This window comes from Coenobita brevimanus, chromosome 62, assembly GCF_032717465.1.
Source record: "Coenobita brevimanus isolate Jiangsu-jjx chromosome 62, ASM3271746v2, whole genome shotgun sequence".
NCBI classification, from domain to species: Eukaryota; Metazoa; Arthropoda; class Malacostraca; order Decapoda; family Coenobitidae; genus Coenobita; species Coenobita brevimanus.
The window spans coordinates 11915225-11939459 of NC_137015.1; the positions used below are offsets into that span (position 1 = coordinate 11915225).

Here is a 24235-nt window from a genome sequence, read left to right on the forward strand (position 1 = left end):
TCTTCCCTGCATCTCACTGTGTTGACATGCTTTACACCACAAGGGAACATTGGTCCACTGTACAGAATGCAGGGACAGTGGCTTGCCTGCAGTTGATAGGTCTGCTTGGCCAGAGAGACTGTGGTTACTCTACTACTAAATATGAACGATTGCTCAAAACTGAAATTAAGCCAATTATATTACAGTACTGCATACAGTAAAAGTCCAATTCTTCGGCATCCAATTCCCCGGCAAATCTGACATTTCGGCAGTTTTGAGAAATAGTCCCATTTATGAAAATCTCTGATCGTTCGGCAGATTTTCAGATTTTTTTCGGCTCTAAGGACTCTTCTCCCTGTTGCTGCGGCAACAGGGAGAAGAGTCCTTAAAGCCTGTTGCAGGACCCTCTACTGCTGGGGACTTCTTCCAGCAGTAGCAGACTCCAATCAACCCCTTCTATTGTACATATGTAAATAAGGAACCTACTGTAAGTTTAGGTAAGTGGATGTGAACTTGTAGGCCTACTGTACTGTTACATTTATATACAGTATGTTCACTAATTTCTTTATATTTCATATTCATGTATAGTACTGTATTCATTACAGTATTGTACAGTATCAAACAGTATACAGTACTCTCTCCAAACACATTTGTAATGATATGAGTAGTGATGATAGTGTTCACCGAAACATATAAGGTACTGAGTGGGTAGGGTTTTTGATAATTCGGCAACTTTGATTTTTCGGCACTAGCCTGGTCCCATAGATGCCGAAAAATCGTACTTCTACTGTATGAGAGGCATTGCTGAGTAGTCAGTTATATTGTACAATAACCCTGGTAAAAAGCATCAAGATTTGACTGGATCAGAGTTAAGTCTGAGAACAGAGGATGATTCAGAGATTATGAGGCAAATATATTATGGCAAAGGAAATCACAATTCATCATGGTCATTGTTAGTTGAGGGATCATCACCTGTAAGATGATCATTAACTGCATGAATGTTTTCACTTATATGCAGAGTATTGTCAAGTTTGGGCTGATCAGATGGCTTGTGGACCTGGCCAGTGGAATGTAGATATTGCTGATAGACTTGGCGGGGATCAATCTGCCAGTACTTGTGGAAAGACACCAGTGCCTCCCCCTCTAACACTGCAGCAGGGTAGTCTGTGGGCTTGGCCTGCCCAAGCAAGAGAGAAAGTGTTAAGTGAATGGCTGTAACTTTATTCTTTTAATTACTTAATTCCAGTCTTACTTTTTTTTTTTTTTAATACAGAGACTTTAGTAATGAAGTGGTTAATGTACTCAACATCTAACCCCTGAAGTTCAAAAGTCTCTTCCAAGTTGAATAAAATCTTCTGAATAAACACATAAAACAATAGTGTCCTTGTAGTGAAGGAATTAAGAACCTGCCATGAAAGTGAGGGGGGGAGGGGGAGAACACAAAAACAGATGAGAGATCAACTTGTTGACCATACAGATGTATTTAGGAAGTTATTTGCAAGAATGTTATTGTCATGAAAAAGAGCTATTCCAAACAAACATGTATGAGTGGAAACTGAATACAGGGAAGACTGGTGAGAGGGAAAATGAATTGGATCACCAATCCAGTACAGGAAAGATCAGTAAGGGGGGAAAATGAATTGGATGGTTGCTCTCATACCACCCTGTCCCACCCACCCAGAAATGGCTCTCACAATGCCATTTACTAAATAAGGGTGGTAACCATACAACCATGTGAATGTATGGTGAACTGCAGTAATGGGTTAAGACCTCCAAATGGATGTCACCCATGAAGATTTAACCTATGGATTGCGCAGTTACCGGTACGTTTTTTTTTTTTATCTCACCCTCTGGTGTGCAAAAAATGACAAAAAGATTATTTTTTTGTTTATTATATACTTAAGATAAACATCCATGGCATCATCTGGTAAAAAAATATAAATATAAATAATCTCTCTCTGTCTTTGCACAAGGCCATGCATAAGTTTATGCAGAGGAGTAGTGAAAAAAAAAAGAAAAAAAAAAAAAAGTTTTTTTTTGTTTATTACAAACTTGAAGATAAACATCCAAAGCATCATCTGGTGGAAAAAAAAAAAAAAATCTCTCTCTCTCTCTCTCTCTCTCTCTCTTTGCATAGTGCCATGCGTAACTCTGCATAGGGATGGAGAAGTAGCGGTGATGCACGGCCTGCACAGCATGAGCTGTGGCTCGCAACACGATGCTACCCAGCCTGAGCTATGGCTCGCAATCCACGGGTTAAACCCAAGAGTTAGTTGGGGTTTACTACTCCAACACTGCCAAATGGGGGCTAGTGACTAGTTACCCTCATCTAAAATGTCTGGACTTAGTAATGAGTCCTGATCTCCTGTGCTCCTGATAAGGCAATAAACCACTGAATAATGTACAAGTACACATTTTGTTTGTTTTTCATCTCCATTTGAAAAGATCAGTCATGGAAATGAAAAATTAAACATAGGAAAAGTCCTTCTTTACCAAAACTTAAGCATATATATATATATACAGAGATAGCCCGATTATCCGGGCTATATGGTGTTAAGGGGTGCCTGATTAATCCGAAAGCACGATTAATCCGGCGGAAACACAAGTACTGTACTGTTAGACTGATTTATTTACCGGTAAATGTACACTTAAGTACCAGAAAGACCTTTCCAGTTCAATGTATATTCCTCCAGCTTGTTTCAGTATTTTTCAGACTATATTCAGTTCGGTAAATCACGTTTTCTTACTGAAAGATTTCCTCCCTGTTAGTATCGTCACGTTCTAAAGCTGTACCTACGATTGTTTCCAGCACAATGGACGAAACTCATCGTACTCAAATGTGGACTTCGTTTCCCAACTTCCCAACTGAAGATTAGGTTAGGTTACATTATTAGGTGCAGTTAAGCTAGGTTAGGCCAGGTTTAAACACTTAGATTAGAACAGTGTCTTCTGCCATTACGTTAACGAATCAAAGAGTCGTCACACCAGAACAGATAAAACAGCGGGGAAAGATTTAACAAGAAAAGTTTATTTACCAACCCAGAAATAATCAGAAAAATATAACAGACTATCAGGATGAACTGATTTGGTAAGGTGCTTTTACTGCTTACAGCAAAGCGTATGTTTACCCCCCTCAAATACTCAATGTTCGTGAGTTCAGAAATTTGTGTACTCCCGTGGCAGACCTTGAAACCATTTTTCAAAGTTATAAAGTCAGTTTCTTTTTCTTACAGATGTGAAAAGACTCGTCTGGTACACCTGGCTTTTTCCCCTCCTCCCTAAACCCATCTTGTGATTTGTTATGATTCGTGAAAGAAAATTAGGGGGCATGTTACATTAGAATTTAAACATAAAGTTAGGGTGCATGTTACTTTAGCATTTAAACATATCGGCGAAAACATCTGGGATGAAAGGACCGCCGAGCTGTTTGGGATTGTAGAGTAGGGTCGTATAAACATACCAGTGACCTTGGTTCCCTTCCCATAATTGTTCGCAGTTTTTATGGCTCTCCCTAACTTAACGTTACTGACACCGGTACAGTAAAGCATTGTTCAAGGCTAACAGCCATAAGGGGTTAATGGAATACATTATTGTTTGTATCAATACTCTCTTTCACACATACACGGACGAACAAAAGAATGTGCAATAAATGTACACTTAACTGTAAGGAGCAGAAATAACTGTATGCTCTGTCGGTCCGAAATGTGTTGGGAAGCGACATCGAACAAAGAATGTGGAGCTGAATGCCACCTTACGAGAACACTTGAGATGAAAGTATTTTTTCTTATTAGTAAACATAATTGTTCCATTTCGTCCCCTATAATTGTGAAACTCTTAAATTTTCGTCCAAGCATACAGCGTAATAACCTTACCAATTCAATTCATATTCTCTAGTTTGTTTTTGTATTTTTCTAGTTTGTTTTCTTATTATCATAACGTTCCTTAAGCCTTACCTACGTTTGTTTCCGGCATATTGGAAGAAACTTACTCATAATTAGGGTGCATGTTACATTAGCATTTAAACATATCGGCGAAAACATCTGAGATGAAGTGGCAGGCCGCCTGACTGTTTGAGATGGTAGAGGAGGGTCGTGAAAACATACCAGTGACCTTCGTTCCCTTCCCATAATTGTTCGCAGTTTTTTATAGCTCTCCCTAACCCAACATCCCTGACACCGGTACAGTAAAGCATTGTTCGAGGCTGACAGCTATGATGGGGTTAATGGAATGCATTATTGTTTGTATTAATTCTCTCTTTCACACATACAGTACACTTAAGAACGAACAAAAGAGTGAACAGTAAATGTAAGAGGAAGAAATAACAATGCTCTGTTGGTCCGAAATGTGTTGGGAGGCGCGATACCTAACGAAAAATGCAGAACTCAATGCTAACTTACGAGAACACATGAGATGAGTATTTTTTTCTGATTAGCAGACATTCTTGTTTCATTTCGTTCCCTAAAACTAGGAAACCCATTACTTTTCGTCTAAGCATACAGCCTAAAGACCTCACCAATTCACTTCATATTCCTCCAGTTTGTTTTCTGTGTTTTTCTATTTTGAGGGTAGTAAATTACCTTCTCTTGCTGAAAGATTTTCTCTTTTATCACGTTCTTTAAGCCGTACCTACGATTGCTTCGGGCATAATGGATGAAACTCATCGTACACAAAAGTGGATTTAGTTTCCCAATTTCCCAACTGGAGCCCAGGTTAGGTCAAGTTAGGTTAAATTATTAAGTAGTTAAGCAAGGTTAGGCTACGTCAGGAGTAACAGTTGCCTCACCAAACTCCATCCTACCACCCTTTTGATCGAGTTGTGAGCAGGAGGTGTGGGTGGGGGCAGGGTGAGCAAGACTCTCTCTGGTTTATCCATGCCTCTCTCCCTAGAAACTGGATGCTTCCTGTTTAAACCGGAGCTATCGTACGGATAATTCTATGAATTACTATACCACTGAACCATTGGGTCACGGCCCGGATATACCGAAAGCTGGATTATCCGAGCCTGGATAATCGAGCTTCCACTGTATATATATATATATATATATATATATATATATATATATATATATATATTTTAATAGCTGCTGTTCACATATACCTACAAAATGACCATTTACCTCATCTTCTGACAAGCTGTCAGCAAGTCCATACTACCTCACTTCCCCCTGCCCCTCTACACTGCAGTTAGTTGTGTGTTGGAAAACATCACAAGCCATTCTTCACAACTGGTACTGGGCAATTCTTGGTAATTTTTCTGTAATTTACTGTGGACTTAGTACGTAAAATGAACATAAAAAGTTTGCTTCTAATGATGACATACTGTACTGTTGTAAGATCTATGTTGTGATTAGAATAAACCATTGCATTACCTGATGAAAGGCTGAAGAATGTGTGGCTGGAATAGTAAGGCGTCTGAGACAGATGCCTAGATACATATCATCAGGGGTTTCATTGCTTGGACATTCACACACACCTGAAGAGGCCAGACGATCCACCTGCCAGGGAGGAGGAGGACCAGTATAGAAAGGGGAGGGTGGGACATGAAGGAAAGAAAGGATGATGATTATAAGAGGAGATACAGCCATATATCTGCATCTGCAATGCGTCAAAAGCCACGTTTTCCTTAAATCAACCAAAACAATAGGTAGGAGAGGGTAAGGGGCGGCACACTACTGCACAGCTGCTACGAGAGTAAGGGGTGGTACTCTGCTGTAGAACTGCTAGTAGAATTTTTCTCAGAATTAATAATTATATTTATCCTTCTTTCATGTACCTCTTAACCCCCTGGTTGCATAAAACATTCCAGAAATGGCAATTGGTAGACTGCATTGTACATTCCAGAAGAGCTATGAGAAGTATTGTGAACTTTTCAGCCATTTTTCATACCCACTGCATGTTTATGCCTGATGAGTGGGTTGTGAATCGTCAGGGTGGAGTGTAAACTTTATATGACTAAAATGTTGTCATGCTTGATTAAGTATAAGTGGGTCAAGACACATGATGACAACATGAATTTTTTTTTACTAGTTTTCCTGCACCACAGACATAGGAAATGTTTATACAGCCTTGGGGTTAAAAAGTGCTACTTCTCCATCTCATACACAGAATGTAGTAGAAGGTGTTGGAGACTACACCACTTGATGTATTACTGCCTACTTCAGTCACCTTTATCATTTCCTTTTCTGTATGCCCTCTTCTCTGCCTGTATCTCTTTCTTCCTATCACATTTTATTACTCTTCCTTCCATTCTTTATACTGAATAACATGCCTAATGGTTTCCTGTAAGCCAAGAAGCCAGTTACAATGCTGGGTGATAACCATATAACCAACTCATGTGTTCCCTACATGTCAACAAGTGGGTTGGCGCAGGGTCAGTGCCCCTCCTCGTAAAACAACTAACTTAAAGACATATGGCCTTTTCTTACCAGATTATGGTGTCTTGTTATTTAGATACACAGAAAGTTTTGGTTATGTCTGTCTGTTCACTATGGAGACCCTCTACTCTGATAATTACATAATGCTGATACCTTATAGTGTTTAAAGAATGTTTATGAAAATTATTGTGTTTTTGGTGGGGAATCTCTGAACCATTACAGAAATGGTTATGGAAATTACAGTAAGTGTTTTTGGTAGGGAATCTTTGAACCAGTACAGGTAGTTAAGTACAGAGCTGTCATTCCACTCAAAGTTGTGGGTAAAGGCCATGTCTTAAATGGTACTGATCCTTCAGAGGTAATTGGAGGTTTTCTATATTTTTCTATTTGCCATGGAAGTAAATCAGTCTCCTGTCCTTAAAGAATGTGGACTAGAGTAGCCTACCCTTGTCCCACCCACCCTTACACCCCAGAAGGAGTAATAAGGGACTGTTATCATTCTTTTCTTATAGTCATCTGTAATACATACCAGTGTCTTGCTGAAGACCATCCCAGCACCCCCAGTGAGATAATCATAGCCTTGAGGGGTTGTAGCCGCAAATCCATACCTCTCACCCACTGCAACTGGTTCATTGTAGTCATAGCAGGTTAACAGCTCACGAAGTCGATTAACACTGAAGAGAAAGATTGGGTGAGATATGTGTCTGCCTGGCTAAATGATTAACCACTTAAGTCCACTAGGCTAAATGATTATCCACTTAAGTCCACTGATGTGCCTTTTATTTAATTTTCTATCTGTCTGTCTATCTATCTACTGCGATTGATGTGCCTTTTATTTAATTTTCTATCTATCTATCAATCTATCTACTGCCAGATGCCTTAATCCTGTAAAGAGTGGCCACAGACGAATCGCCTCCATGTCACCCTGTCCCCGCCATTTCACTGTCCTGCTCCCAGCTCTCACTCCCCTTTCTCATATACCACTCCACTACATCCATCTGCCCCAGGTTGGAATATGCAGCGGTAGTGTGGTCCCCACACAAAAAGAAAGATATAAAAAAGATTGAGAGAATACAAAGAACAGCAGCCAAGATGGTCCCCAGTCTGGCAGACCTGTCATACAGAAAGATGCTGGAAAAGCTGGATTTGCCTTCCTTAGAGGAAAGGAGAAAGAGGGGAGACATGATTGCAGTGTTCAGGACCATGATGGGAGTAGATAAAATTGACAAAGAAGATCTGTTTGTATGGGATAAGATAGCAACAAGAGGACACGGAATGAAATTGAAAAAGTCAAGCTGCTTGAAGGATATCAAGAAATATAGCTTTCCTTACAGAAGTATAGACTTATGGAATAGCCTGGACAAAGAGATCGTCCAGTCTAAAAACTTAGACGAGTTTAAAGCTAAATCTGATTTATTGAGAAACAGCGACGGAAACCCACGAGCACAGCACATTTCTGTGTATATCACATTCATTCATTCATTCATTGCCAGACGCCATGTATCCCACACGGGGTGGCCAATGGCTTAGATTTAATTAGGTATATTAGGTAAACACATAAATATTTGGAACAACTTAGACGAAGAGGTGTGCATGAGAAAAACATTCATGTGTGTAAAGGTAGACTTGATAAATGTGGATTTGGAGACAGGACAACACGAGCATTGCTCAATTCCTGTATACTACAAATAGGTAAATACACACACACACACCAATCAGTTTTCACAAGAGAAAGTGATTTTGTGGAGGAGGAGGGAGTGACATGAAATGTAGTGCTAAAAGAAGTAAAAGTTGAAGTGCAAGAAGTGTACAAATTACTGGAAACTCAAGATGTGAAGAAGGCCCCAGGAGCAGACTGGATCTCTAATTGGATACCAAAGGAATGCTGAGAACAACAAGCGGATAAGATTCACGGTTTAATTGTGCGTTCTCTGGAAGAAGGAAAGTGCCTCAAGAATGGAAAAGCGCCTGTGTGATACCAATTTATAAGGAAGGGAACAAGGAAGAACCCCTGAATTATAGATCAGTGTCCCTGACCAGCCTGGTCGCAAAATTGTATGAGAAAATCCTGAAAGACAGATGGATAAAATATCTGGAGGAGATGGACATTTGGCAGAAAGTCAGATTAGATTCAGAAGTGGAAGGTCGTGTGTTTCCAACTTGTTGAGCTTCTGCTCTAGGGCGATTGATGTAATACAAGAGAGTGTTGGGTGGATTGTGTTGATTTTTTTTTTTTTAATGCGAGGAAGAAGGGACCAAAGGCCATGAGCCCGCAGTAACAGTTCCCTCCAAGAGAAAAACAAAATACAATAGAAAGCCAAATTCAAGATCCGATCATTTTGAGATGCCTGGACACACTGCGTTTGAAAGACTGGAGATCATAGGCAGCAGGAAATACAGACAGAGGGAGACAGTTCCAGAGCTGACCTGTTGCATAAATGAAAGACTGGGAGTAACGGTTAACTCTTGCATTAGAGAGTTGGACAGAAAAGGGATGAGAGTTTGCTGCCAGACGGGTGCTACGCGCCCGTCGTAGAGGTGGAGGAATGCAAGCAGACAGTTCAGAGGAGCAGTGACCATTAAAGTAGCGATAGAAAAGAGATAAAGATGCAACAGTGCGGCGAAGAGACAGAGGTTGAAGGGAGTCAGTAAGAGGAGGAGAGTTAATGAGACGAAAAGCCTTTGACTCCACCCTATTGAGAAGAGCTGTATGTGGGGAGCCTCCCCACACATGAGAGTTGTACTCCACACAGGGGCAGATAAAACCCCTGTATAGAGTCAACAATTGTGCAGGGGTAAAGAAAGAGCGGAGTCGGCTTAGCACACCCAATCTCTTGGAAGCAGATTTTACAAGAGATGTAATATGATCTTTCCAAGATAAGTCCTGAGTAAATGAAACCCCAAGCATGTTCAAGGATGATGCAGGATTAAGCTGAATACGGTATTATTAAACATTAGTGGGTATACCTGTGGAAGATTTTGTCGGGTTGATAGGTGTAAGAACTGAGTCTTAGATGCATTAAAAACAACCATATTATTTTTACCCCAGTCAGAGATACGAGCCAAGTCAGACATTAGGTGTGCCATAGCCTCATCCCTTGTTTGTTGAAGCAACTGTTGAGATGGGCGTTGCGGGAACTGAATGGAAAGGTGAAGGGTGGAGTCATCAGCGTATGAGTGGATAGGGTTAGATGTACAGCTTAGAAGATCATTGATGAATAAAAGGAAGAGAGTTGGTGATAGGACAGAGCCCTGAGGAACACCATTGTTGATAGATCTAGGAGAAGAATGATGGCCGTCTACAACAGCGGCTATAGAACGACCAGAAAGGAAGCTAGCGATGAAGGCACAGATAGAAGGATAGAAACCGTAGGAGGGCAGTTTGGAAATTAAAGATTTATGCCAGACTCGATCGAAACCCTTTGAGATGTCAAGTGCAATGGCAAAGTTTTCGCCAAAGTCCCGAAAGGAGGATGACCAGGAGTCTGAAAGGTAGGTGAGAAGATCGCCAGTGGAGCGTCCCTGACGGAACCCGTACTGACGATCGGAAAGAAGGTTGTGATAGGAAAGATGCCTTAAAATTTTTCTATTGAGAATTGACTCGAAAACTTTTGAAATACAGGACGTTAAAGCAATTGGACGATAGTCGGAGGGTTGGGAGTGGTCACCCTTCTTTGGGACTGGCTGAATGAGAGCAAACTTCCAGCACGAAGGAAAGGTACAAGTTGACAGACAAAGGCGAAAGAGTTTGCCTAGGCAGGGTGTAAGTACAGAAGCACAGTTCTTGAGAACAACAGGAGGGACCCCATCAGGCCCATATGCCTTGTTAGTACTGAGGCCAGTGATGGCAGAAAATACATCAACTGAAGAAATTTTAATGTCAGCCATAAGGAAGTCAGAGGGGGGAAGTGATGGAGGAATAGCACCGGAATCGTCTAAGGTGGAATTGGAGGAGAAAGTCTGAGCGAAGAGATCTGCTTTATCAGTAGAAGAAATAGCTACAGAACCATCAGAGTAGAAAAGAGGAGGGAAGGATGATGAGGTTGTTAGAAAGATTTTTGGAAAGGTGCCAGAGGGAGCGGGAAGAATTCGAGTTGGAGAGTTGAGAGCATTTAGTATGGATGAAATTATTTTTAGTAGAGCGAAGAACAGACTTAGCACGATTCCGGGCAGAAACGTAAAGATGATGTGATTCAGGGGTGGGTTGGCTCCGGTACCTTTTGTAGGCCCTCTCCTTGTTGCGGACAGCATTAGAACAAGTGTGATTAAACCAAGGCTTTCTTGCGTTAGTCAAAGGATATGAGAAAGGAATGTATGCTTCCATGCCCGAGAGAATAACCTCCGTAATGCGCAAGGCACACTCAGATGGCTCCCAGCCATGGAAGCAATAATCATTCCAGGGAAAATCAAAGAAGTACTGCCTGAAGGCCTCCCAGTCCGCAGCTCCAAAATGCCACAGACGACATTTCCCTGGAGGGTCCACAGGCCGTACCGGAGTGATAGGACAGGTTAAGGTAATAAGGTTGTGATCGGAGGAGCCCAACGGAGAGAAAAGATTAACAGAGTAGGCAGAAGGATTAGTTGTGAGGAAGAGGTCAAGTATGTTGGAGCTCTCTCCAAGGCGGTCAGGGATACGGGTAGGGTGCTGTACAAGCTGCTCTAGGTCATTAAGGATAGAAAAGATGTAGGCTTGTTCACCAGGTGGATCCGTGAAAGAAGAGGAGAGCCAAAGGTGGTGGTGAACATTGAAATCTCCTAGAATGGAGATTTCAGAGAAAGGAGAAATGGATAGAATGTGTTCCATCGTAGAAGTAAGATAGTCGAAGAATTTTTGATAGTCAGTAGAATTAGGGGATAAGTAAACAGCACAGATATATTTAGTTAGAGAATGACAGGAAAGCCGAAGCCAGAGTGTAGAGAATTCAGAAGAATCGAGTTCAGGAACACGAGAGCAAGATAAGTCGTGTATTTATACACAACAGCCACCTTTGGCTTTGAAATGAGTATAGAGAAAGTAGGAGGATACAGAAAAGGGTTTGCTGTCAGTTGCCTCAGACAGCTGAGTCTCCGTTAGAAAAAGGTGAGGTTTAGAGGAGGAAAGGTGGTGCTCAACATAGCAAAAGTTAGAGGAAAGGCCGCGAATGTTGCAGAAATGAAGAAGAAGAGAGTCAGACAGTGGTTCCAGGCACCTCGAGTCGTCACCGGGAGAGGGGCGGATGGTGGGGGCATTTATGTTCCCCCCCCCGGGGACTCCGAGGCTTGGTGAAGAGACGCCATTTTTGTTGAATTTTGAATAGGAAGTGTAGTGTGTACTGTGCATGTAGTTTGGTGTAGATAGTTAGAGAAATTTGTACTGGAGAGCATGCTGGCCTACTCTCTGTGTAACTGAGACACTGAAAAAGTTCAGCAAAGGGGGATGGTCAGGAACTAGTCCTGAGGGCTGATGAAACGGGAGCTCCAGCACTCCCTGTCATCAGCTTTCCATCCACCTTGGGAGTACTGCCCTGCTCGACTGGTGCTACAGTCTACTCCTTAGGAGTAGCATTTGATAAGGTACCCCACAAGCGACTTATGTGGAAACTGGAACACATAGGAGGACTGAAAGGGAACCTTTTGGAGTGGATGAAAGATTTCTTGAGAGACAGGCAGATGAGGACAGTAATAAAAGACAGGATATCTGGATAGAGGGAAGTAACAAGTGAAGTCCCACAGGGCTCAGTGTTAGCGCCTGTAATATTCCTGATTTACATAAATGATATGGTAGATGGAATGAACAGTTATGCAAGTCTGTTTGCTGATGATGCAAAGATCATGAGGATAGTAGAAGTTGAAGTGCAAGAAAATTAAAATGCTGCAGGAGGACCTGGATAGGATTCATGAGTGGAGCTGGATGTGGGCAATGAAATGCAACGAAAAAAATGTAAAATGTTGGAAATGGGTAAAAGTACCAAGATACCATCACTGAATTATTTGATGGGTAATGAACCAATTACAAAAGCGAGTGAAGAGCAGGACTTGGGAGTGCTGGTCCAGAAGTTGTCACCTGAACAACACATTAACAAGATAGTTACAGAGATGTATAATCTCTTGACTAACATAAGAGTAGCATTTCATTACATGGATGAAGAAATAATGATAAAACTGATAGTGGCCATCACCTGCCCCAGGTTGGACAGTATTGTGGTCACCACATAAAAAGAAAGATAAAACCAAGATCAAGAGAACACAAAGAACAGCAACCAAGGTGGTCCCTAGCCTAACAGATCTGTCGTACAGGGAGAGGCTGGAAAAGCTAGATCTGCCTACCTTAGAAGAAAGGTAGAGAGAGGGACGACATGAGTGCAGTGTTCAAGGCCATGATGGGAGTAGAAAAAATAGACACAGATCATCTGTTGGTATGCAATAGGAAAGTAACATGAGGACATGGAATGAAACTGAAAAAGCCAAGTTGTCTGAAGGATATCAAGAAATGTAGTTTTCCATATAGATGCACAAACCTGTGGAATAGCCTGGAAAGACAGTGTCCAGTCTAAAAACTTAAACGAGTTCAAAGCAAAATTTGATTTATTGAGAAATAGAGATGGGACCCCACAAGCATGGCTCATATCCTGTATATCACAACTAGGTAAACACACACACAAACACACACACACACACACACACACACATAGGGATTCAATCGAGGCGGACGTGCGACATCAGCACTCCGTACCGAACCAACAAGGCCAGTGGCATTACCTAAATTAGTATCTTTGTATGAGTCAAGGTCTGTACCAGGTTAGACTAAATGATTTTTCATTATTAAAAGGAAAAAAATAATAAGTTTAAACAAGACTTGTTCAAACAGGAAATGGAACCAAGACGAAAGAATTCGCTGAGTCATCTGAGGTTTGTTTAGACTACAACAACACGGGGATTGTGGGTACATACTCTGCACTTTTAGTATTGCAAAATGGATACATACAGTACTCATCAAAAATATTCAGCGTTGTTCGCCGAGCGCGCAATACTTATGGCCCAAAAAGAATCACCCATTTTTGGGGGTATTGAGCCACAAGTTTGAACTCCGAGCATGACATCACGGTAGCCTGAGGCCTTCCAACACGCTGGTTGGTTCCCGCCTCAGTCGCCCACGGGCTGCCTGAGAGAGAGGAACTCCGTCGAGTGTCCCTCTCAAATTGCGCCATTTTTTACCGAGTGTCCCGCAGTGTTTTGGCCTTCAAAACTTTGTTATGGCACCTACCCGTGAACTATCAAGTGAAATCATATCCCAGATCATTGCTCTAAAGGAGGCAGGCCACCAGACAAAGGAAATTAGTGAATCGGTTGGTGTGGCACGATCGACAGTGCATCGTTGGTGTGCGCGGTTTCAGGAGGAAAACAGTGGTGAAGTTCCCACAAAGCAACCAAGGTCTGGTAGGCCTAGGAAAACTTCCCCAAGGTCTGTTAATGTTTTAAAACGTGCAGTGGAGTTTAATCCTCGTGTGAGTGCAAGGAAAATTAAGGAGAGCAACCCGGAAGTGTTTGGTGAGGTGTCTGTGAGAACAGTGTCTCGTAGGGTCCATGAACTTGGTTACACAAGTCACAGGCCTTTGAAAAAGCCTCTTCTCTCTAGCAGCCAGCGACTTCGTAGGCTTGCTTTTGCTAACAAATACCTTAACTGGGGTGGGAAGCTATGGTTGTCAGTGTTGTGGTCTGATGAGGCAACGTTTAGTGTCACCTGTAACAGAGAAGCACGTGTGTACCGACGCAAAGGTAGTGACCCACTTGACCCACAGTATGTAGAAAGCACAGTTAAACATCCTGATTCACTCATGGTATGGGGTTGTTTCTCAGGGAAGGGTTTGGGGAAGCTTGTTGTACTTCCCAAGAACCTCAGAGTGAATCAGGATGTTTACCTGGAGCTTCTGTGTGATCATTTACCAGACTCCTTCGAGCTAACAGGTGCACGAGTGTTTCAGCAGGACAGCGCACCTGCTCACAAGGCCAAATCGGTCACCAATTGGCTTCGTGACTGCGAGGTATCATTCATGACAGACTGGCCAGGAAATAGCCCAGACCTCAACCCGATTGAAAACCTCTGGTACCTCGTAAAGAAGAGTCTCCAAGGGAAGGACGTGAGCTCTCTGCCTAAGCTGGAAGCCGCCATTCATGACTCCTGGGACAAAATACCCCTCCAGCACCTCAGGAGCCTCGCCCTTTCACTTCCAAGACGTCTCAGGTCCGTGAAGAAACGTAAAGGCTACCCTACGAAGCACTAAAGGTATATAAAATGCATTATTTATATCTTTTTTCAATGTTGAAAGGTTTGTTTCTCAGGAGGGACGCAGGGCGCTCCATACTTCTGACGAGCACTGTACTTTAGTAAAGCAAATTTGGAAAAGAAAAGGGATAAAGGTAAAAAGCATAAATGATGATTTCTACCAAGAACTGGTTGAAGTGGAGACTCACAATAGACTGGTTGAGCGTGTAAACAAACTAGAAATGGCTTTCAAAAATGAAACTGATGAAATAAAGAAGCAGATGCACTTGCAAAAGGAAGAAATAGAAAAACTAGGAAGGGAGGCCAATAAGAAAGACACAATCATCAGTGAACTAACAGTGGAACTTGAGTACACTTAGGAAGAAAATGAGTGAAATGGCAAGTACAGTAGTCAATCACGAGAGTGTTATGGAAGAGTTCAAAAATGACACAGGGACAATTAGGCAAGTAAGCAGTCTTATTGACCAGAGCAGTGATATTGAGGAGAAGATAACACAGGTGAATGAAGCTGTGCAAAGCTACAAAAATGATGTGGAAACCACGTTTGCTGAAATGGTGAAAGTAAAGAAAGACTTAGAAAACAAGGGTGGAAGAAAAAAGCATTAAAATGGAAGTGGAAAGAATAATCCAAAACAATCCAAAGTTAGTCAGAGATTCAGTAGATATAAACAAATCTATAGTAATCACTGGTATAGAAGAGGAAGAAGTATAAAACAAGATCACAAGAGACAAAAAGGAGATGGCAAATGTAATGAGCTTACTGAAAGAAGTATCAGACGAAACCTGTAGTAAAGACATAGAGGAATACAAAAGGTTAGGGAAATATGAGAAAATCAAGACAAGACCTCTAAAGGTGACTTTCCAGAGTGTAAACACTGTGGAAGAGATACTAAAAAATACAAAGAATCTTATGGAAAAAGAGGAGTTCAAAAATGTATGAATAAAAAGAAGCCTAACACAAGAGGAACTGGAATTACTGAAAGAGAAAAGGGAGGAAGCAAAAACAATAAATGAGGGAAGATCAGAAGAGGAGAAGAAGAAATTTTTTTACAAAGTAATAGGATTGCAGGTACGAAAGTGGTACACAAACAGGATGGAATAAAAAGGAGGAAGGTAGTAGAACCATGTCATGGCAAGTATATAAACAAGATGATAAAGTTGATATACTCAAATGTGGATGGAATGGTATCTAAATTACTAGAGATAAATGATTATGTCAGAGAAAATGAACCACAAATAATATGCCTAACTGAAACAAAATTAACACCAAGGATATCCAATGACATACTAAACTTAGAGGAATACAATATATGGAGAAGAGACAGAAATTTAAAAAAAGGAGGAGGAATTATAATATTAACTAAGAAAAATCTAAAAGTCAATGAAATAAAACTATATATACTATCACAAGTAGAACTGATTGCAGTAGAGATCAACACATCTGAAGGTAAAGTAATTGTAGCCAATTTGTACATGTCACCCAGATCAAACACATGGGAAAGAGATGAATATGAGGACCTGGCAGAGAGTACAATTCAGAGTTTAAGATCATTACTACATAAAATGGAAGAGAAATCGGAAAGAATTATACTAACTGGGGATTTCAATACAAATATAAATTGGAATACTCTCGATACAATTAGCCAAGAACACTGTTGGGACCAAAAGCTCCTGGATCTCGTACAAGAGTTCTTCCTAACGCAACATGTGAGGGAAACCACCAGAAAAAGAGGACTTGATGTACCTTCAGTGCTAGATCTAATATTTACTAGGGAAGAAAATGATATTGACAGTTTAATATATCACCCTCCACTCGGCAAAAGCAATCATGCAGTACTAAATTATAACTTCAGGATAGCATATGACACAGCAAACAGCAATGGCAGTTACAAAAAGAGCCTAAACTATAAAAAGGGAAATTATCAAGACCTAAAGAAGTATTTCTTAGAAGTTGATTGGGAAAATGAGCTTAGAGGACAAGATTTAAATGCTGTATATAAAAAATTCTGTGAATTTTATGAAATAGGAGTCCAAAAGTACATCCCACAGCACAAAGAAGCAGATAAGAAAATACAGAAATGGTTCAATACAGAATGTAAAAAATCAAAAGAAAGAAGAGATTTGTTGTGGAATAGATACAGAAGACATAATAGTGAAAGGGTGTATAATAATTACAAACAGGCAAGAAACGATTATACAAGAATAAGGAGGGAAGCCCAAAAACAGTTGGAGGAGGACATAATAAATAAAGGTAGTGATCAACCAAAGCTGTTTTACAGCTATATCAGAAGCAAAACCAAAGTAAAAGATATAATACAATCCATTACGGACGAGGGAATCACTTATACACAAGAGAAAGATATTTGAGAAGCACTAAATAAGAATTTCCAATTAGTTTTTACAGAAGAAAAAAATTTTGAGAGGGACTATGTGGAACATGCATGTCCACACATACTACCAGATATATAAATAGCAGAAAAAGTAATACAGGAGGAGTCAAGTAGATTAGACAGAGGAAAAGCAAGTGGTCCTGATGAAATTTCATGTTGGGTACTACGAGAATGTGCAAAGGAGTTAAGTAAACCATTATTTTTAATTTTCAAGAAATCCTTGAGTCAAGGTACACTACCTGATATTTTGAAAAAAGCAAATATTGTCCCCTTATTCAAGAAAGGAAATAGACAAAATCCACTCAACTACCGACCAGTATCACTAACCAGTGTTGTAAGCAAGGTATTAGAAAAGCTTATAAGAAAAGCTTGGGTAAATCATCTAGAAGAACACAGTATGATAACAGAAAGACAGTTTGGTTTCAGAAAAGGAAAATCATGTGTTACTAATCTGTTGAGCTACTATGACAGAGTAACAAACACAATACAGGAAAGGGAAGGATGGGTGGACAGTATCTACTGTATTTAGATTTCAAGAAAGCTTTTGACACAGTACCATATCAAAGACTTTTATGGAAACTGTACCATCAAGGAGGAATTCGAGGCAAACTGTTTTGTTGGATGCAAGACTTTCTCATAAAAAGAGAAATGAGAACAGTACTAAGAGGAAACTACTCATTATGGAAAGAAGTGACTAGTGGAGTACCACAGGGTTCAGTGCTGGCACCAATCATGTTTTTATTGTATATAAATGATATAAACAGTAACACTGGAAATGAGAGCTATCTGAATATGTTTTGCAGATGATGCAAAAATACAAAGGAGAATTACTAACACAGACTCTTGTAAAGAGCTACAAGAAGAATTAAAAAAACTTCATGAATGGAGTAGTACATGGCAAATGGAATTCAACGTGGACAAGTGTCATGTAATCAAGTTTGGTAAAAGCGGAAAAAGACCTGATTGGGATTATAAGTTAGGAAATAAAACCCTATACACATCAGAAAGAGAGAAAGACCTAGGTGTGATTATCAATAACAGACTATCTCCGGCTGACCACATCAGCGAGAAGGTACGGAACATGTATACACTGCTTGCAAATATGAGAATAGCATTCATATACATAAATGAAGACATGCTAAGAAGGATAATAACATCATTCATTAGACCAACCCTGGAATATGCATCAGTAGTCTGGAGTCCTCATCTCAAAAAGCATATAGACAAGATTGAAAAAGTTCAAAGGGCCGCTGCAAGATGGATACCAAGCTTAAGGGACCTAAGCTACGAAGAAAGACTAAATAAACTGAATCTACCAACACTACAGGAGAGAAGGAAAAGAGGTGACATGATAATGCTATATAAGTGCATATCAGGGAAGGAGAAAATAGACATAAATGATTACTTAACATATGGAGAAGCATCAGCAAGAGGACACTGCAAAAAACTGCATAAGAAGAGAGGTGATAAAGACATAAGGAAATTCAGTTTCCCAAACAGAGCAATTGATCAATGGAATGCACTACTGAATGAAATAGTGTGTGCCAAAACAATTCACGAATTTAAGGATATGTACAATAAATATGGTTTAAGACACGGGACAGTACAAGCTTGACTCATTCCTGTAAAGATACAATTAGGTAAGAACAATTAGGTAAGAACACACACACATACACACACACACACACACACACACACACACACACACACACACACACACACACATATCCCCTCCATCCCCCCCTCTCTCTCTTCTCCCACCATCCTCATCCGTCCTTCCTGCATCCCCTGCCACGCTCGGCAATTTTTTTTTTTTTTTTTTTTTGCAATATACTAAAAAACTATTGGTTGTATCAAAATTCCAAAAACACCACAAGAAAGCCCATGAAATTCTGCAGCTAGACATATGTTTTGCTTCTGCACAGTGTGGGCAAAAATTTTGGCTAGGATTTTTTTTTTTTTTTTTAAGGCTCTAATATGCTTGCATGCGTCAGCCTTGGTCACCTAATGGCGGCTCTCCATGCTGCTCAGTCTATGGCAGCCTCCCTGTTCAGTCCCTTAACCCTGAGGTCACACTCAATGAACTTATCCCACGTCTTTATTGGTCTACCCCTCGCAACCCCACCCTCAACATTAATGCTTTTCACTCTCTGCACCCAATTATCATCCCCCATCCTCTCCACATGCCCAAACCATCTCAATCTACCTCTTCATCACAACAGCAATACACTCCAGTCCAATCCTACCTCTCAACTCTTCCATCGTAAAACCAGCCCCCTCAGGCATTGCACGCAGGGACGCACTGTGCATCCACCTAATCCTTGTCATTTCTGTGCATTTGAGCCTGCGAATATCCTCTTCCTTTACTGCCCAGGTCTTACTACCATACAGTATTACACTCCTGATACATGCTGCATACAAAGACCCCTTAGCATGTAGGGAGAGTCCTCTCAATGTCAGGAGAGGCAATAGCTCCCTGAACTTCTTCCAACCACTTCTTACCCTAGCCGCAGAGCTAGCTCCAGCCCCACCTCCAGCATATAATATGTCTTCCAAATAACAAAACTCTTCCACACACTCAAAAGACTCACCAACAAGCTCATTCCTTTTACGTCTGACAATTTCCACCTGCTCTCTCTGACACGTCGCACACATAAAATCAGCAATTTCTCGCAATCTACCTCTAATGCCACTACATCTCTTGTTCATCCACTTATCACAAACACTGCAGGTTCCACCTGCTCTCAATGACACGCCGCACACGTAAAATCAGCATTATCTCGCGATCTACCTCTAATACAAGTACATCTCTTATGCACCCACTTATCACAAGCACTGCATAAGATGGAATTACTTCCAACACCCTTGTGGCAGATTGCACATGGCCACCCTCCCTCTTCTTAGACAGTACTGCCACCAACCCTAGATATCATTTCTTTTGTTTTATCTGCATTTACTCTTAAGCCCTTGTGCCCCATACCATCTCTCCACTTCCTAAATCTTTCCTCCGCCTCCATTTCATTCTTTGCAATCAACACCAAATCGTTTGCATCCAACATTTCTCATGGATGTCCATTTCTGAATTCACGTGAGAGGGCTTCAAGTGCCGTGATAAACAACAAGGTACTACAGACCCAAACAGATAATCTTTTCATACTTAATAATCTCCATCAACATACCCATATCCCACAGCAAGCCCTCTTCCTCCCATCATCCCCAGACATCACTTTTTGCTCCCCAAACCTCGCCCCCACAACATCCTGGAAAATGGTCAGAGCCACCTCCCAATCATCATCACTACCAAAACCAGAATCACCCCAGCTGGCCACAGACACACATACACTAATTACAAGAGAGCCAACTGGGAGGCCATCACAACTGAAACAGAACAATGCTTTGAAATATTGAAACATTAAACAATACATCCATCACATCAACACTGCTGTGCACATTTTCAATATGCAGACAAAAGACACATGCCTAGAGGCAACAGAAAGAGACATAACCCCAACTTCACACCAGAAATTCAAGGCCTCATCAGTCAACGGGACACACTGCGACACTCCCCAACACTCCATACACAAGACACTGTACAACAAATACAAGAACTCAACACTCAAATAAACAATAAAATATCACAACAGCAAACACTAAACTGGAATAATTATCTCTAAACACTTGATCACAAAACAAACACCAGCAAGCTCTACAAAAAAACAAACAGCATCATGCTCTCCAACAGCAACACTACACAATCACATTCTGCCATCACAACAACAGACACCATACCTTCAAACAAACAACAAGCAAACAATCTCATCAATCACTTTTCACATGTCAGCCATCTAAACCCCCGCCACGAAGACCGATGTGTCATTTGAAGTAAGAGACAGTTCCCCTCAGACCCAGAGTTCACACCTTTCACTTACAACCAGATGAAGCACATCATTGGCAACCTTAAGCACTCATCTGCCAGTGGACCAGACAACATAAGCAACATGCACCTTAAACACCTTGGACCACAAGGCATACAAGCACTCACCAACATATCAAACTACAGCTACTCACACAACATAATACCCAACATCTGGAAGCATGGCATTATCATCACTATCCCCAAACCCAAAAAAGACCCCACTTTACCTTCTTCACACCGCCCCATCACACTCCTCTGCACCCCCTCCAAAGTCACTGAATGACTGGTACTGCAACAAGTTGCACCTCACACCCCCATAGCCCCATCACAACATGGTTTTAGGCCACTACACTCCACAAACACTCTTCTTACAGACCTTACACAGAGAGTTTTTGATGGCATGAATTCAGCTAGGCCACCACACAGAACACTCCTAGTCACCCTACACAGTAGCAAAGCTTTTGATGCCATCCCCCGCCATAACCTCACAAACAAAATATTCAACACAAACATGCACAATAACACAAAAAGATAGCTGGCAAACTACTTAGCAGGCAGATGTGCACATGTAACAGTTGTCGGTCAGTTTTCGAACAACAGAAACTTCACAAATGGAGTCCCTCAGGGATCTCTTTTGTCCCCTACACTCTCTAACCTATACATACATGACATACCCACACCCCACACACCACAGATACACATAGCTTCCTATGCAGATGACATAACACTTACATGTGCACACCAAAATGCACACACAGTCACACACATCCTGCAACCTTACCTCAACACACTACACGAATGGTTCACCACAGACAGACTCAAAATAGCCCCAGCCAAATCTACAGTGACCCTTTTCACAAACTGGACAGCAGAACACAGTCACATCCCACACCTCACCATAAACAACACTCCCCTACCACTGACACACACTCCCAAAATTCTTGGTGCAACATACAATACATCAATGTTATTTAAACAACACATCACAAACATTAAAGATAAATTAACACCAAGACTCAATGCCTTGAGGTCACTTACCCATACAACATTTGGACACAACAGAGAAACCACCACCACAGTATTCAAACAATATATACATTCAAAGATGAATTATGCAAGCCCTGCTTGGGGTTCTAACCTCACTAAAACACACTACAACATTTTACAGACCATACAGAACAAGGCCCTAAAAATAATCACAGGCTGCACAGCTACTACACCCACAGACCACCTACACCAAGAAAACAAAGTCCTCAAAGTCAAGGATCAGATAGACATGAGAGGCACCCAAATTCTTGCCACAGCCTCCACAAACCCACACCATCCACTACACTACATGGCAGCACATCCAGACACACACACCAAGGAGCATCAAAACAACACCCAGCACACCATATCATACACAAATACTGTCATCTCTCCCCCCTCAGACTAGCTTCCAGAAGCATATCCATCCTCAAATCACTCGCTGCTCCATTCAGTCACTTAAAGACAACACACAGCTGCATGCACGGCCTCCCAATATCCACCCTTCTGAATCCTATCTCCCTCATGAGGACAGGAACCACCTGGCCAGACTGAGATGTGGGCATCATCCAACCCTCTTAAGTTATCAGAAGAGGCTAGATGACTCCATCGCTGATGCCTGTCCAGGATGCAACGCAGCTTCCCATACTATTAAGCACATTATGGATGACTGCATTGCACACAATCACCTTCACCAGCAACACAACATACACTCCTTGAGAGCTCTGTGGGAAAGCCTGGTCTCAGCCATGGCCTTCCTTAGGGACTTGGGGCTGTTCGGCCAGACGGCCTAGGGAACAACTACTACCACTACTACTACAACAAGGGACTCAAAACTGACCTCTGATGCACTTTAACATTCACAGAAAACTCATCACTCAAATTTCCGTTCACTCTTACCTGGGTGCAAGCACCCACATACATAGCCATAACCACCCTAACCAGACACTCTTCCATGCCAAGCTTTCTCATTGCCCACTTCACCACCTCTCTAGGGACTCTGTCAAAGGCCTTATCCAAATCAACAAAAACAAAGTACAGCTCCCTTTTCTTTCCTAGATATTTTTCCTGAAGTGTCGAACAATGAATATGGCACCAGTGGTGCCCCTGCTTGGCATAAACCCAAACTGCATCTCATCAATAATTACTCTTTCTCTAATCATACCTTCTAGAACTCTCTCCATTACCTTCATTATCTGATCTAAAAGCTTTATACCTCTATAATTTCCTCTTTCCAGGGCATAACCCTTCCCCTTGTACACATTTACAATTACACTCTTCAGCCAATCATCTGGGACAACACACTCATAAAATCATATTTATCAGGTCAGTGACTAACCTCACCCCAATATTTCTTGAGGCCTTCAGCATTTTGGCAGTCAACCAAGACACACCTGCTGCCTTCTCCACCTGCATCCTGCCTATTGCCTTACTCACAGTAGCAGCATCAATCAAAGGCCAAGGGCCAAACACTGGATCTGCCGGCTCCAGCCTTCCCAGTCCCAGCAAAACTCCTCATTCAACAACCGGCTATAATCTCTCTCCACGCATCTTTAATATCACCACTGTTCACCACTACCCTTCCTTCATCATTCTTCACACACTGCTCACCTATAATATCCTGATTATCCCTCTTCACTTGATTTGCCACCTTAAGTATCATATTTTTCCTTTCCACACGATTTGCATTATCAAATAAAAGTCTCTGTGGCTCAGACTTCGCTCTGTATACCTCTCTTCTAGCTCTACGCTTGGCAGCCAAATATTCCTCCTTGTTACCACCTTTCTTCCATTCCCAGAAATGCCTTCTTTTCTCCTCAACTGTAGCTTCTACTCCTTCATCCCACCACCAAGTTACTTTATGTCTTGGTGGGCCTCTTGTCCAACTGCATACTGCATCACTAACTCTCAAGAGGTTGTTCTTAAGGGCTCTGTACTGTTCATAAATGCCTCTGTCAATGGCTCCCTGTTCAGCCACCATTCTCCTCCTCTCTCTACAGAAGGCATCCCTTACTGCTTGGTTTTCCAGCTTCCACATTTTCCTCCTAGGTACATAAGTCCTCTTTTTCATCACTTGTTTTATAAGCACCATGTCACAAATCAATAATTTGTGCTACAGCACACACTCCTCACTTCCTATAACTTTAACATCCCTCACTAACCTCCTATCTGCCCTCCTGACCAGAAAATAATCTATCTGACTGTTATTTTTACACTTGAACAAGTGTTATTCTGACTGCATTTCTGTACTTTTATTCATCAGTTTTGTGTGTTTTTATTAGCTTAT

At 41.4% G+C, this 24235-nt stretch overlaps 1 protein-coding gene across 1 annotated transcript in view; it reads right to left on the minus strand.

Moving 5' to 3' along the window:
* Positions 1-871: 871 nt before the first annotated feature.
* The window catches only part of LOC145404107 (beta-1,3-glucosyltransferase), a 196105-nt gene continuing 172741 nt past the window's right edge, over positions 872-24235 (minus strand). The window contains exons 10-12 of the mRNA XM_080275722.1: positions 6883-7027; positions 5349-5474; positions 872-1156 (exon numbers count right to left, since the gene is read on the minus strand). Coding sequence (XP_080131848.1) covers positions 911-1156; positions 5349-5474; positions 6883-7027 — 517 coding nt within the window. The 3' untranslated portion in view covers positions 872-910. The remainder of the gene's footprint in view (positions 1157-5348; positions 5475-6882; positions 7028-24235) is intronic.